The 13,587-nt window shown below is 54.4% G+C and overlaps 1 protein-coding gene across 1 annotated transcript; it reads left to right on the top strand.

Moving 5' to 3' along the window:
- The first annotated feature begins 304 nt into the window (after positions 1-304).
- HTR6 (5-hydroxytryptamine receptor 6) lies at positions 305-13,040 on the top strand. The gene is made up of 3 exons (XM_060621399.2): positions 305-1,867; positions 12,232-12,390; positions 12,591-13,040. Exons 1-3 carry the CDS (start codon positions 1,154-1,156, stop codon positions 13,038-13,040), a joined length of 1,323 nt encoding a protein of 440 aa, XP_060477382.1. The 5' UTR covers positions 305-1,153.
- The last annotated feature ends 547 nt before the right edge of the window (positions 13,041-13,587 follow it).

The following is a 13,587-nucleotide window of genomic DNA, read 5'->3' as shown; positions in this document are numbered from 1 at the left end:
CCAGTAGCTCCCAACGGGCTCCCCCTGCTAGCGCGACGACCCCCGCTGCGGGTGGGCAGCCCCCCGTTGGGGAGCAGTCCTAGGTAGCCGCGGCCACAGCCTCTCCTTTGAGTTCCTCCTGCGCCGCCGCCGCGAGAGGGTCGGAGAGGGGTGTGCGGGGTGGAGCAGGCCGAGGCTGGGGCGGCGACCTGGGGGTGCGGAGGGCCCCATGCGCGGCGGGGCGGGGGCTCGGCTGTCCCCGCCCACCGCGGGGCGGGGCGCAGGCTCCGCGGCGCGGGGGACCGCGCGCTCCTGGAAGCGCCACCGGCTCCTTCGCGCGCGCCTGCCCCTCGCGGCGCCTCCCGGGCTCCCTGGGCGCCTGCCCGGCCCGCGGCCGCCTCTTCCTCCCCCAGCCCCGCTGCGCCTGCCGCAGTCGCCGGGAGCGGAGCAGCGCCGAGCGCCCAGGTACCGAGCGCGGGCGGGAGCGGGGCCGGGGACCCGGCGGCGGCGCGGCCGCCGCTGCTCCTGTCCCCGCGGGTCGGCCCGGTGTCCTCCCGCACGCCGCAGGGGGCCGTGGCCGCCCAAGCCCGGGCTGCCTCTGCGCCGGCTCGGAGACCTGCCTTCCCCACCGGGGGCTTGGCCGGGGCTCGCGCGCGGCCCCTCCCGCCCCCCATCCGCCGCCACCCGAGTCACCGCGGTACGCCCACCTGCCACGGAGGGGGTGCCCCGGGTTGAGCTTGTCCCCCGCTCCCGGCTCCCCGGGTCCCCGCCCCAGGCAGGCGTCCGCGCCCCGATCTTCCCGCCCGCCCCCTCTAGGGGGCTCTGCTCCCACCCGTCCAACCGTCCAGTCACTTGGCGTCTCGTCCTCCCGACTTCCCGCCCGCTCTCCACTTGGCGCCTCATCGTGTGCCCCCTCCCGAACTCCCCACCAGTTTGCTCCGTAGCCCCACCTCACACCATATAACCCCTCTCCACCTTCCTGGGCCGTTGCCCCTTCACCCGGTGTGCCTGTCCCTGTCTTCCCGCCTGATCCCTGGTGGCGGTCTGTTCTCACCGACGACGCCCATCCAGTCTCCGCTCCTCCAGGTCCCTTGCCGAGTCCTCCCGCCCACCGTACCTCGTCCTCCGGACCCCTCTCGGGCCTGACGTCCTCGCTCTCCACCCCCTCGCCCCCATGGTCCCAGAGCCCGGCCCCGCCAACAACAGCACCCCGGACTGGGGGTCGCGGCCGCCTTCGGACCCCGCAGGCAGCGGCTGGGTGGCGGCCGCGCTGTGTGTCGTCATCGCGCTGACGGCGGCGGCCAACTCGTTGCTCATCGCGCTCATCTGCACGCAGCCCGCGCTGCGCAACACGTCCAACTTCTTCCTGGTGTCGCTCTTCACCTCGGACCTGATGGTGGGGCTGGTGGTGATGCCGCCGGCCATGCTGAACGCGCTGTACGGGCGCTGGGTGCTGGCACGCGGCCTCTGCCTGCTCTGGGCCGCCTTCGACGTGATGTGCTGCAGCGCCTCTATCCTCAACCTCTGCCTCATCAGCCTGGACCGCTACCTGCTCATCCTCTCGCCGCTGAGCTACAAGCTGCGCATGACGCCCCCGCGCGCCCTGGCGCTGGTCCTGGGCGCCTGGAGCCTGGCCGCGCTCGCTTCGTTCCTGCCCCTGCTGCTGGGCTGGCACCAGCTGGGCCGCGCGCGGGCCCCTGCCCCGGGCCAGTGCCGCCTGCTGGCCAGCCTGCCCTTCGTCCTCGTGGCCTCGGGCCTCACCTTCTTCCTGCCCTCGGGCGCCATCTGCTTCACCTACTGCAGGATCTTGCTGGCCGCCCGCAAGCAGGCGGTGCAGGTGGCCTCCCTCACCACCGGCATGGCCGGCCAGGCCTTGGCGACGCTGCAGGTACCCGGGGTGTGCGGGGAGAGCTGGGCTTGGGGGGGATGGAGGGGAATGAGCAGCCACTGGGTACCCACCGGGCAGCGTGCACTTAATATGTGCACTTGGTGGTGACCTCCGAGTGGCCATTTCCAGCCCCCACCCCTCTTCTGTGCTCTAGACTCAATGCTGTCTCTAGGACAGCTCCATCAGCATGTGGGGCAGGCTTCTCGAAGGTTCCATGTGCAAAAAGGGAATTCAGGGGGTCCCAGCCCTCCCTCCCTACTCCTCTCCCGTCTTTCCCATCATGGCAAATGGCAACATCGTGGCATCACCCGACAGAAAGTTAGGAATAATTTTTCTTCCTCATGCCCATGGGATTCATTCGCAAGGCCTGTTGGTGCTGCCCTCCTAAAGCTGTGCCACCTGTAATGCCACCCTCCCCATCTAGGCTACCAGCGCTTCTTACCTGGAGGCCTTTTCTGGTCTCCCACTGGCTTCCCCTGCCTCCACTCCAGGCCCACTCCTGTCTCTTCCCTGCACAGGAGCCACAACAATTTACAGAACGAAAGTGATCCCATCATTCCTTTTTTTTTTTTATTGTTTATTTATTTATTTTGAGAGAGAGAGAGAGAGAGAGAGCGTGCGCACACACACTAGGGGACGAGGCAGAGAGAGTGGAGAAAGAGAGGAAAGAGAGAGAGAATCCGAGGCAGGCTCCGCTCCGTTGGCACAGGGCCTGACGCGGGGTTTCGATCCTACGAACCATGAGGTTATGACCTGAGCCGAAACCAAGAATCAGAGACTTAACCGACTGAGCCACTCAGGCGCCCCATCACTCTTAAGAGAAAAGAGGACACCCATGTCAAGATCTGGCCTCGGAATCTGGTGCTGACAACCTCTCTCGCTTCACCTCCTCCCCTTGCCCTCTCTCTGCACCAGCACGTTGGCCTTCCCATGCTCCTGGAAGGCACCAGATGGACTTCTGTGTCCAGGACTTTGCACTGCTCTTCCCCCTGCCTGGAACGCTCTTCCCCTGGGGCTGCCCTACCCGACTGCTTTTCAGCTCACAGGTCACCTCTTCCCGGAGTCCGTCCCTGCCCACCCTGTCTTCAGACCCGTCTGTGCTCCCTCACTCTGTTATTCTCTATCCTGACCACAGGTTTATCTGTTGACTTGTTCATTGTCAATCTCCTCTACTACAATGTAAGCTCCGTGAGGGCTGGGAACATCTGGGTAGGTTTTGATCCCCACTGTACATAGTAGGTGCTTACTAATTACTCGTGAGTGGTAAGGGCCTGCAGTGCCTGGAGTAGACTGGCCGCTCTTGTCACTCAGGCCAGTTGGCACTGGAGTCTCAGTGCCTATTGTCCTAAACCCCTGACGAATGGGGGTTTAGGTTGACTAGGCCTGAACCCCAGAGAATGAGGTCACAGGCTCTGAGGAAAGTCCTGACTGGGCCCTCCAATCTTTTTTTTTTTTAATTTATTTTGAGGGTAGGGGGGAGTGGGGCAGAGAGAGAGAGAGAGGGAGAGAGAGAGAATGCCAAGCAGGCTCTGCATTGTCAGTGCAGAGCCCGATGTGGGGCTCGAACTCACCGACTGTGAGATCGTGACCTGAGCTGAACCGACTGAGCCACCCAGGCACCCCATCAGCTCTCCAATCTTGATCTATCTCCAGGTGCAGGAGGCTCCTGCAGGATCGAGGGGCGGTGCCTGGAGGTTTGGGTGGTTGGGGGCTGAAAGGCATTTCCACAGAACAGCTTGCCTGTCCCACGCCAGCAGTGTGGCTGGCCCATAAACCGGGGGAACAGGCCTTGGGTGGACAGGAGGTCCTGGCAAAGCAGTCCTACTCCCTCCCTCTATCTGTGCTTGGAGAACATTCTTGAATCTCAGTAGGTGACTGTGACCCTGACTTGGTTCTCCAGTGGTAGGACGGCTGCCTTGGGCCATCCACACTCTCTCCCTGGGTTCTTGTAAAGGAGCGTTTCCCAAACCTCAGGCATCTGGAACCACCTTGGAATATCTACCTTCCTTCTTTCCATCCACCCGCACGCCTCAAGTGGCTGCCTCCCTATGTACTTAGCATTTTCTCTAGATCATTTCACTTATCTTTTTACTTCCATGCACTTGTTTAGAAAGGAAACTTCTTATCTCTTCTGGAAATGGAAACTTAGTACCTTTGCCATAAACGGAAGGAAGGCAATCACAAAGACAGCTTCAGTGAGCGGCAGGAACCCCAGCAGTGTTATTGAAGTCCAGCTTGGCGTGATCGGAGTGGCCGAGCCCCCAGGCCCGCTTTCTCTCGGGTGTTAGCGGGATGTTAAAGGCGCAGCGGCACGAACACGAGACTTTCTCTGGACGTGACCAGAAGAGCTGGGAGGATGCTGGACAAGCCTCATGTTCTCACTCTGTGATTCAGTTATTTTATGGGTCCATTTACCATCTAGGGTCATCTTCCACTTTTGTGCTTTGGGAGGTTCTGCTCTAGTGGTGACTAAGGATGTGACAAGCTGTCTGGTCTTGATGAGCTTGGGGTGGGACTGGGCTGGATTCTCCATTCCGACGGTGCTTATGACCCATTTTTCTTTCCATGAAGCCAATCGGCTGGTACCAGGATTGCACCTGAGACTGTGGCCTCAGGACCTGGGCAGGAATCCCCCCGGGGTGCTGACAGCTGCAGCCCCACAGTCTTTGAGCACTCACTATGTGCCAGGCACCGAGCTAAGCTCATCCCCCAAACACCCACCCGGGCAAGGACCACCATCATCCCGTTGGACAGATGGGGAGACTGAGGTTCAGAGAGAGAGGAGGTGTCAGACCCCACCACTGACCTTGCTTCCAGAACCACTCAGCTCCTCGGCAAGCCTCCTCCATGCCTGTTTTCCTCATTTCCCGGACACTTGCCTGCATTTGGGGAATTTGTTTCTGGACTATTGCCTCTAGTCCGTCTTTCTGGGTCACCACCCCTTTCCTCCCACCCAAGCTGACCTGCCTCAGAGACCGAGCTTTCAGCGGGCAGTGGGGGGCTCTCAGTGCCAGCAGGAGCTGATGAGAATGAACAAAACTTGGGGTGCACTGGACCCCTTTCCTCCTGTCCTCAGCCCCGCTTAGCCCTTAGCTCCCTCCCTTCCCCAGTCCAGCTGCTAGCTTCCCCACGAGGGAGGGGTGGGGGACATGCGTTTCTGAGGCCCCAGCTCCTCTGGGGTTGAGGACATGGTACCTGAGTGGGCTTGAGCATTTTACTCTCTCCCGCTACCTCCCACCTCTACCTAGTTATTTGAACGGGGTTTTCCGAAGCCACTGGTTAGCTCGGTGGTTTCAGCCGCTGTCCCTGCGGCCGTGAGGAAGGGGTCCCACTTACAGCTGAGGCAGGGATTGGGCTGGGGGTGAAGAGAGGGGTGTGGGAGGAGTGGTGTCAGAGTGAGTGAGATGCTTGGAGGGCAGGGGGAGAGAGAGAGAGAGATCTGTGCCAGGGTGGGCTGGTGCCCATCCTCAGGAGGGACCCGCGTGGGAGCTCAGCGATGGAGAGCAGCCGGAGAGAAGGAGGTCTGCCTGAGACTTCGCCTTCCCAGCTGTCTCAGCACCAGGACCTGTGCCTCTGGTCTGGAGCCCTCTCCCCTCTGTCTTCCTCGGCACCTCATCTTTCTCCCCTTCTCCCACCCCTGTCTCCAGATCCACCTCGCCCCCTTCTCTGCCTTCCTTCTACATCTCCCCATCTTCCTCTCCCCCGTCTCTCCCATCGGCTTCTCCCCCTCTCCTCCTCCGCCCTCACCCAACTCTGCACCACTTTGTCTCAGTGATCTGCCTTCCCTTCCATCGCTGTCCTTCCTCCTCCTCAGAAGAGGCTGTGATCACAGAAATATCTCGGGGGCGGAGGAGGGGGCTGAGCTGGGGAAGGGTTGCAGAGGAGCAGTGCTGAGCATGGCAGCCTCGGCTGCTGCTGGGAACAAGGCGGCCCGGAGCAGCCAGAGCTGGTGCAGGTGCTTGTACATCCGGCTGGTCAGGGGTTCGGGTCCTGCCTCCTTCCCATCGCTGCTGATGACTTTGGACCAGGTCGTTCACCTCCCTCTACCCCAGAGTGACGCCATGTATCACATGAGGCTGTTTGAAGAATCAGTGAGATAATGTATATAAGCCTGGCACAAACTGGGTGCTCAACCAGTGGCAGTTTCCCCCCTTTCCTCTTGGTGGTAAGATATATGGTTCCGGAGAAGTTATCCCTTCAAGCCTTTCTAGGGGAAATCCCCACGATTGCCATCAATAGCAGCCACATCACCAGAATCAGAGCGTTGAGCTGGACTCTAATAACAGAGAAGATAGCTGACTCTTACATGGTGCTTACTATGTGCCAGGTGCTGTTCAAGGGACTTTATGCATATTATCTCAGCTAATCCTGACTACAATCCTACGAAGTAGATGCCATTACAATTGCCATTTTACAGATGAGAAAGCTGAGGCTCAGAGAGGTGAAATACCTTGCTAGAGGCCACACGGCCAGTGAGTAACAGAGCCATGATTTGAATCCAGACGATTCTGGCTCCACAGTCTGTCTGAGAACCCTTATGCTAGGAGTAGGTGATTGTGGACAATTTAAATCACACAAGGGAATACATCAGTACACTTTAAAATAAAAATTCAGGAGGTGCCTGGCTGGCTCAGTGGGTAGAGCATGCAACTCTTGATCTTGGGGTCACTAGTTCAAGCCCCACATTGGGGGTAGAGGTTACTTTAAAAAAAAATAATAAATAAAAGTCTGGCCATAGGGAGAAAATGAAAGACCCTCTCAAGTTCCACCCAATCACCTTCCATTCCCAGGGACACTCTTATCAATTTAAGATATGTCTTTCCACTCCCTTTTTCTTTGTGCGTCCATATTTGTTGATGCACCCAAAGAGACTTAGTGCTTTGTTTTGTGTATTTCTTCAGCAATGGAATCACGTCATCCCTATTATTTTGCAACTTGCTGTTATCACTTAATATTGATATTACGTCTTGGAGATCTTTTCATTTGATCGATTATGTTCTTTTAATCATCTGTGTCATAGTCCATAGTGGGGATGTACCATGGTTTACTTAGCCACTCTCTTTCCTTGCACGTTTAGGCTGTTTCCAGTTTTTTTCCTGTGTTGTGATACACATTTCTGTATATGCAACGTGTACAGACATGTGTTTAGGTATTTTTTTTTTAGTGTTTACTTATTTTTGAGAGAGAGAGACAGAGCGCGCGAGTGGGGGAGGGCAGAGAGGGAGACAGAGAATTCAAAGCAGGCTCCACACTGTCAGTGCAGAGCCCAATGCGGGGCTCAAACCCACGAAACATGAGATCATGACCTGAGCCAAAATCAAGAGTCAGACCTCCACCGACTGAGCCACCCAGGAGCATTTATTGAACACAGGAGCCTGTAGGTGGAATTGCCTCCTGGCAGCCTGCGCTCTGGCGGTGACACGCATATCCGAGGGGCAGGCAAACAACAGATCACGGCCCTGAGGGGCCATGAGGTGGTTACAGAGCAGAGAAGTGGGCAGGGTGAAGCTGGCATCAGCTAGACCTCAGGGTGAGGCTGGTGGTTGCCACTGGCTTCTGCTTCATGAGGGCTTCTGGCTGACACTGGTGGGGGTTTCTGGAAGCCCCCAAATGGAGGCAGTGTGGTGAGTGGAAGAAGTGCAATTTCTGGAGCTAGAAAGGACTTTGAATCCCTGACGCAACACTTATCTGCTGTGTCACTTCCGGCAAGTTGCTTTGCCTCTCTGGACGTCACCTGCAAAATGGGGATAATAATGCCTACCTTGTGTAAAGATTAAATGGCATGATGAATATCAGATGCCAACACATAGTAAGTGGGTTGTAGTGTGGGCTATAAATGTGGGTTATAGTGCTGACTGGGGGTCACTTGGAGTGCTTCGCTTTGAGACCTTGTACTGGGACAATGTGACCTGGGAAAGGTCCCCTGTCCTCTCTGAGCCTTGCCCTTTTGTCTGTGTTTCTGGGTCAACTCTTTGGAGAGAAGAAAAGAAAGAAAAACCCAGGGTTTCCCCAGGAAGATTCCTAGAGAGGGAATCTGAGGCTGTCTTTAATTCCTTTTCTGGAGCTCCCTGTCTGATGATTGCCCCCAAATATCTCCCCATGTCTCAGTTCCCCAGTGCCATAGAGCTCTGACAAGATCAAGGCTGTCTCTTGCTCCGTCCAGGTCACCAGAGGTCAGGGGGGGATACTTGTATGAGTGGTCCCTCTGAGAATGGTGGCTCCCTCCTCCCCTATTGGCTATCCCCACTGTTGGAAGCAGTTTGAAGGCAAGGCAGATCTTTGGGGGAAGCAGGAGTCTCTCCTCCAAGTTGACCATGGTGGGTCCACAGAAGCCATATAGAGTCTACTCTGGAGGGGAGAAAATGAGAAGAGGAAAGAGAAAAGCAGATCCTTTTTTCCTCCCTTGCTACATACAGCATGATGAGTCAGAGCATTTGTCCTGACATCTGTGCTGCTTCGGGGAGCCTGAGTTGCTGGCAGAAGGACAGGGTTTCTGAGGGTGCTCAAGATTTCCCCAGCCTCCAACACATGCCACTGGACCAACATCAGGGCTACCGTGTATTTAGCACTTACTCTATGTCAGGCACTGTGCATGCATTTATTATCCACAGCCTCACAATGACTCCACAGCTGAGTATTGTTTTTCCCATTTTACAGATGTGGAAACAGAGACTGTCTCAAGATCACAGAGCGAGTAAGTGGTAGAGGCATGACTTGAAGCCAGATCACTTGTCTTTACAAACCCAGCTCTTGCCTCCGCACAGTGCTGCCCCACCAAGACAGAGGGGAGAGATCAAGTGCTTCTCATAGGCTGCTCCTTGTGAATTTGTCTCTGGTGGTCCTATAACCAGATTTCACCTGGATAAACATACTGATAAGCTCCCTGGTGGGAGTTACAGTGTGCTTCATCTCCGACTTCCTGCCCACTGTCATTCTAGAATAGGACTCCTTGATTCTATAGAAAGAGAATATATACCTGGGGTTTCAGCACCATGGACAGGACCCCAAGTCTGGATACCCTGAGGAGGCTGGGAGAGAAGACACGGATGGAAGAGGGCCCCTGTGCCTGAGAGCGGGGTGGGGGTTTGGCTTTGGTGCTCCCCAGGACTGACATGTCTTCTTGGCTTTGCCTCCTCCGCCCCCTTTCCATCTGTGGAGGTTGCCTGGGAATCTGGTTCCCTTCCTGCCTCCTTCTGACTCTTTCATCACCCCATACCCAACCCACCTCTTGCTGCCTCAAGAGCTAAGCTGAGCTCTCATGCAGTTTAGGAAATGTTAGAGGAATCCCTGGCTTCCAAAGGCCAGGCGTGTTCCCAGGCAGCACACGCAAACTTTGCACAGTTCAATTAATTGTGCACACCTCGGCACACTGATATTTACTTAAATTGCAAATCTCGGTGGGTCTCACTTTGTGTAAAACTGGTGTATGAAAATCCAAATTGACTCTAACATGCAGTTCAGAGGGGGGCTTCGTCTCCCAGCATTCATGGGCCCCAGGGGTTTCATGGATGAACCTCAAGGTGGTCTCTGAACCCACTGGAAGTGTGGGATGTTTTTTTCCTTCTCTGTGTATGCATGTGTAAGAATTTATAAGCTTTTCGTTTTCTGGGAAAAGGTTTTGTAGATTTCATTGGATTCTCAATGAGCTCAGGAGGTTGAAAAAGTTAAGGGAATAGCTGGGCTAAAGGATCATCCAGTTCAAGGCTTTTAATATTTTGGGACTACTGGTCTCCAGTTTCCAAAGTCAAATTCTAACCTCCTCACGCCTGTGTCCCCTTCGATGGTTGCTGTGGGGCAGCTCCTTTTTCCTCCTTTTCTCCCCAAAATCCAGCTCTTAAGTCAATGTTTGGGAATGAAGATGTCTGTCTGCCAGTCCACATTGTAATTTGGGTTATAAAATGCCAAGGTTAGTGGCATCCCTAGTAGTCTAAATTGATTTTATTGCAAACATTGCTCTGTGCACACGTTTTCAGAAAAGCACGTTAGCATGAGGGTAATGGTGCAGGCAAGAGCATTACTCCCAAATATGAGGAGAATCTGTATATGAAGAAAGTGCCAGACCTGGACAGCATCAGAACTTCTTTTGTCAAGTACTGTTCATTTTTCTTTTCAAAAAATTTATTAATTAAAAAAATTTACATCTAGGTTTGTTAGCACATAGTGCAATAATGATTTCAGGAGTAGATTCCAGTGATTCACCCCCTACATATAACACCCGGTACTCATCCCAACAAGTGTCCTCCTTAACGCCCCTTGCCCAATTAGTCCATTCCCCCACCCAAAACCCCTCCAGCAACCCTCAGTTTGTTCTCTGTATTTGAGAGTCTCTTATGGTTTGTCCCCCTCCCTGTTTTTATATTATTTTTGCTTCCCTTCCCCTATGTTCATCTGTTTTGTTTCTTAAATTCCATGTATGAGTGAAGTCATAGGATATTTGTCTTTCTCTAATTTCACGTGGGATAACACACTCTAGTTCCGTCCATGTTGTTGCAGATGGCAAGATTTCATTCTTTTTGATCGTTGAGCAATATTCCATGGTATATATATATACCATATCTTCTTTATCCATTCATCTGTTGATGGACATTTGGGCTCCTTCCATACTTTGGCTATTGTTGATAGTGCTGCTATAAACATGGGGGTGCATGTGCCCCTTCGAAACAGCACACCTGCATCCCTTGGATAAATACCTAGTAGTGCCATTGCTGGGTCATAGGGCAGTTCTATTTTTAGCTTTTTGAGGATCCTCCACACTGTTTTTCAGAGTGGCAGTACCAGTTTGCATTCCCACCAGCAATGCGAAAGGGTTCCTCTTTTGTCGCATCCTTGTCAGCATCTGTTGTTGCCTGATTGTTAATGTTAGCTATTCTCCCAGGTGTGAGGTGGTATCTCATTGTGGTTTTAATTTGTATTTTCCTGATGATGGGTGATATTGAGCATTTTCTCATGTGTCTGTTAGCCATCTGGATGTCTTCTTAGGAAAAAGTGTCTATTCATGTCTTTTGTCCATGTCTTCACTGGATTATTTGCTTTTTGGGTGTTGAGTTTGATAAGTTCTTTATAGATTTGAATGCTAACTCTTTATCTGATATCATTTGCAAATATCTTTTCCCATTCCGTTGGCTGCCTTTCAGCTTTGCTGATTGTTTCCTTCGCTGTGCAGAAGCTTTTTATTTTGATGAGGTCCCAGTAGTTCATTTTTGCTTTTGTTTCCCTTGCCTCCGGAGACGTGTTGAGTAAGAACTTGCTGCGACCAAGATCAAAGGTTTTTGCCTGCTTTCTCCTCGAGGATGTTGATGGCTTCCTGTCTTACATTTAGGTCTCTCATCCATTTTGAGTTTATTTTTGTGTCTGGTGTAAGAAAGTGGTCCAGGTTCATTCTTCTGCATGTTGCTGTCCAGTTTTCCCAACACCACTTGCTGAAGACACTGTCTTTATTCCATTGGATGTTCTTTCCTGCTTTGTCAAAGATTAGTTGGCCATATGTTTGCAGGTCCATTTCTGGGTTCTCTATTCTGTTCCATTGATCTGAGTGTCTGTTCTAGTGCCAGTACCATACTGTCTTGATGATTACAGCTTTGTAGTATAGCTTGAAGTCTGAAATTGTGAGGCCTCCAGCTTTGGTTTTCTTTCTCAGGATTGCTTTGGCTATTTGGGGTCTTTTCTGGTTCCATACAAATTTTAGGATTGTTTGTTCTAGCTCTGTGAAGAATGCTGGTGTTATTTTGATAGGGATTGCCATCAAGTACTGTTTAATTGGAACTAATTCTTGTAGGCCAAAGGCTTTGTGTGGTGCTGGGGCTCACAGTCATGTGTGTCAACTGAGTGTTGTCCTTTGTGGGGTGAGCAGGGTGGTCTTCTGAACTGTCTGATTTGTGTTTGGGGCAGTGTTGCTCTGTTTACTGTGCTTCCTAGAGGTCCTTGTGTCAGGGTCAGGGCCAGGGCTCAGTGCAGGGCCAGGATCAGGGCTCAGTCTATTGCTGAGCTCAGGCCACAGTCTGGGGCTAAGGTTGGGCTCAAGTCCAGTCCAGAGATGAGGCTCAGTTTGGGACCTTGGTTATGTAGGTCTCAATCTATAGTAGTTATCAGGGCTCAGCCTGGGACCAGGAGCAGGGCTTGGTTTACTGCTGATGCCAGGGCTTGGTCTAGAGCCGGGATCAAGGTTCACTCTGGAGTCAGGGTAAGGTCTACAACTGGGGAATCTAGGACCACAGGGCTCATTCAAGGATCAGGAGGGCTCCGTGTATCGCTCGTACTAGGGCTCAGTCTAGAATTAGGATCGAAGCTTCATCTGTGGCTGGGGTCAGCGTCGAACTGGAGCTCTTCTCTCAGGTATCTTATGTATGTGGCCTTCTGTTTCACAGGTGCCCAGGACCCCACGCCCAGGGATGGAGTTGGCTGATAGCAGGCGTCTGACCACCAAGCACAGCAGGAAGGCCTTAAAGGCCAGTCTGACACTGGGCATCCTGCTGGGCATGTTCTTTGTGACCTGGCTGCCCTTCTTTGTGGCCAACATAGCCCAGGTAATGCCACCACAGGGCGCAGGTGAGTCCAGGCCTTGCTGGGGAGGCCCCGAACCACACCCCAGCCCAGACATGGGGATGGAGGAGGGTGGGCTGCCTCTCATGGCATTTGTGTTTGTGTGTGCCTGTCCCATCCACGCTGGGTGGGGTGGTCTGTGAGCCTGCTCCGGGACCAAGCATGACATACCCCATCTCTCCAGGCTGTGTGTGACTGCGTCTCCCCAGGCCTCTTCGATGCCCTCACGTGGCTGGGTTACTGTAACAGCACCATGAACCCCATCATCTACCCACTCTTCATGCGGGACTTCAAGCGGGCCCTGAGTAGGTTCCTGCCGTGTCCCCGCTGCCCCCGGGAACGCCGGGCCATCCTGGCCTCACCCTCCATGCGTACCTCTCACAGCGGCCCCCGGCCGGGCCTGAGCCTGCAGCACGTGTTGCCACTGTCCTTGCCACCTGACTCCAATTCTGACTCGGGCTCAGGCTCCGGTGGTTCATCGGGCCTGCAGCACACGGCCCAGCCACTGCTGCGTAGAGAGGTCCCCCGGGACCCCCCGCCCTCTGCCAGGGTTGCTGCTGTGGTCAATTTCTTCGACATCGATCCGGTGGAACCCCAGCTGCAGCTGCATCCACTTGGTGCTCCCACGAACTGACCTGGGCTTGGAGCTGGTCAGTGGGGAGCTGAACCGGATGGGACCAAGTCCCCAAGGCCTTGGACTGGCTCTGGGCTAAGGCTGGAGGCTGCAGGTCTCCTGGGAGCCCTCTGAATTCCGGTGGGGTGCATCGAGCCAGCCCCCATTGCCCACTCCCTGGGATAAAAACTGGCTCAGATACTGCTTTCTCCAGGATGCTCCATTGCTGAGTGTTACCCGTGGATGTGTGTGGAGGTGGCTGGGGGACTCTGGCAGAGGGGAAAAGGACCTCTTGGTTCAGGTTGGGGGGAAGACAGCTATCTCCTTTGACATTCTAGGAGACTGTAGGGAAGGGATGCCTCTGTCTGCAGAGGTAGATTAGTGCTGAGCTGAATCCCTCACTCCTCAAAAAGTGTAATCCGTGGGCCACCAGCATTAGCGTCACCTCCCTGCCATTTGTTACAAATGCACACCTGTACCCACGCCCCCACCCAAGACCTGCTGAGTCAGAATCTGCATGTTAGCGAGAGCCGAGGGGTGAACTGTGTGCACATTACAGTCTGAGATG

The sequence above is a fragment of the Panthera onca genome, chromosome C1 (genome assembly GCF_046562875.1).
Source record: "Panthera onca isolate mPanOnc1 chromosome C1, mPanOnc1 haplotype 2, whole genome shotgun sequence".
Lineage (NCBI taxonomy): Eukaryota > Metazoa > Chordata > Mammalia > Carnivora > Felidae > Panthera > Panthera onca.
The sequence above is the reverse complement of the archived record's forward strand: the minus strand, read 5'-3'. Positions and strand labels throughout refer to the sequence as shown.

What these genes read in the sequence shown, in the direction of transcription:
- HTR6 (XM_060621399.2), top strand. Translation starts at nt 1,154, where the DNA reads ATGGTCCCAGAGCCCGGCCCCGCCAACAACAGCACCCCGGACTGGGGG. An exon ending in AGGCCTTGGCGACGCTGCAG is followed by an intron (nt 1,868 to 12,231) that starts GTACCCGGGGTG and finishes TCTGTTTCACAG; the next exon opens with GTGCCCAGGACCCCACGCCC. An exon ending in TTGTGGCCAACATAGCCCAG is followed by an intron (nt 12,391 to 12,590) that starts GTAATGCCACCA and finishes CCATCTCTCCAG; the next exon opens with GCTGTGTGTGACTGCGTCTC.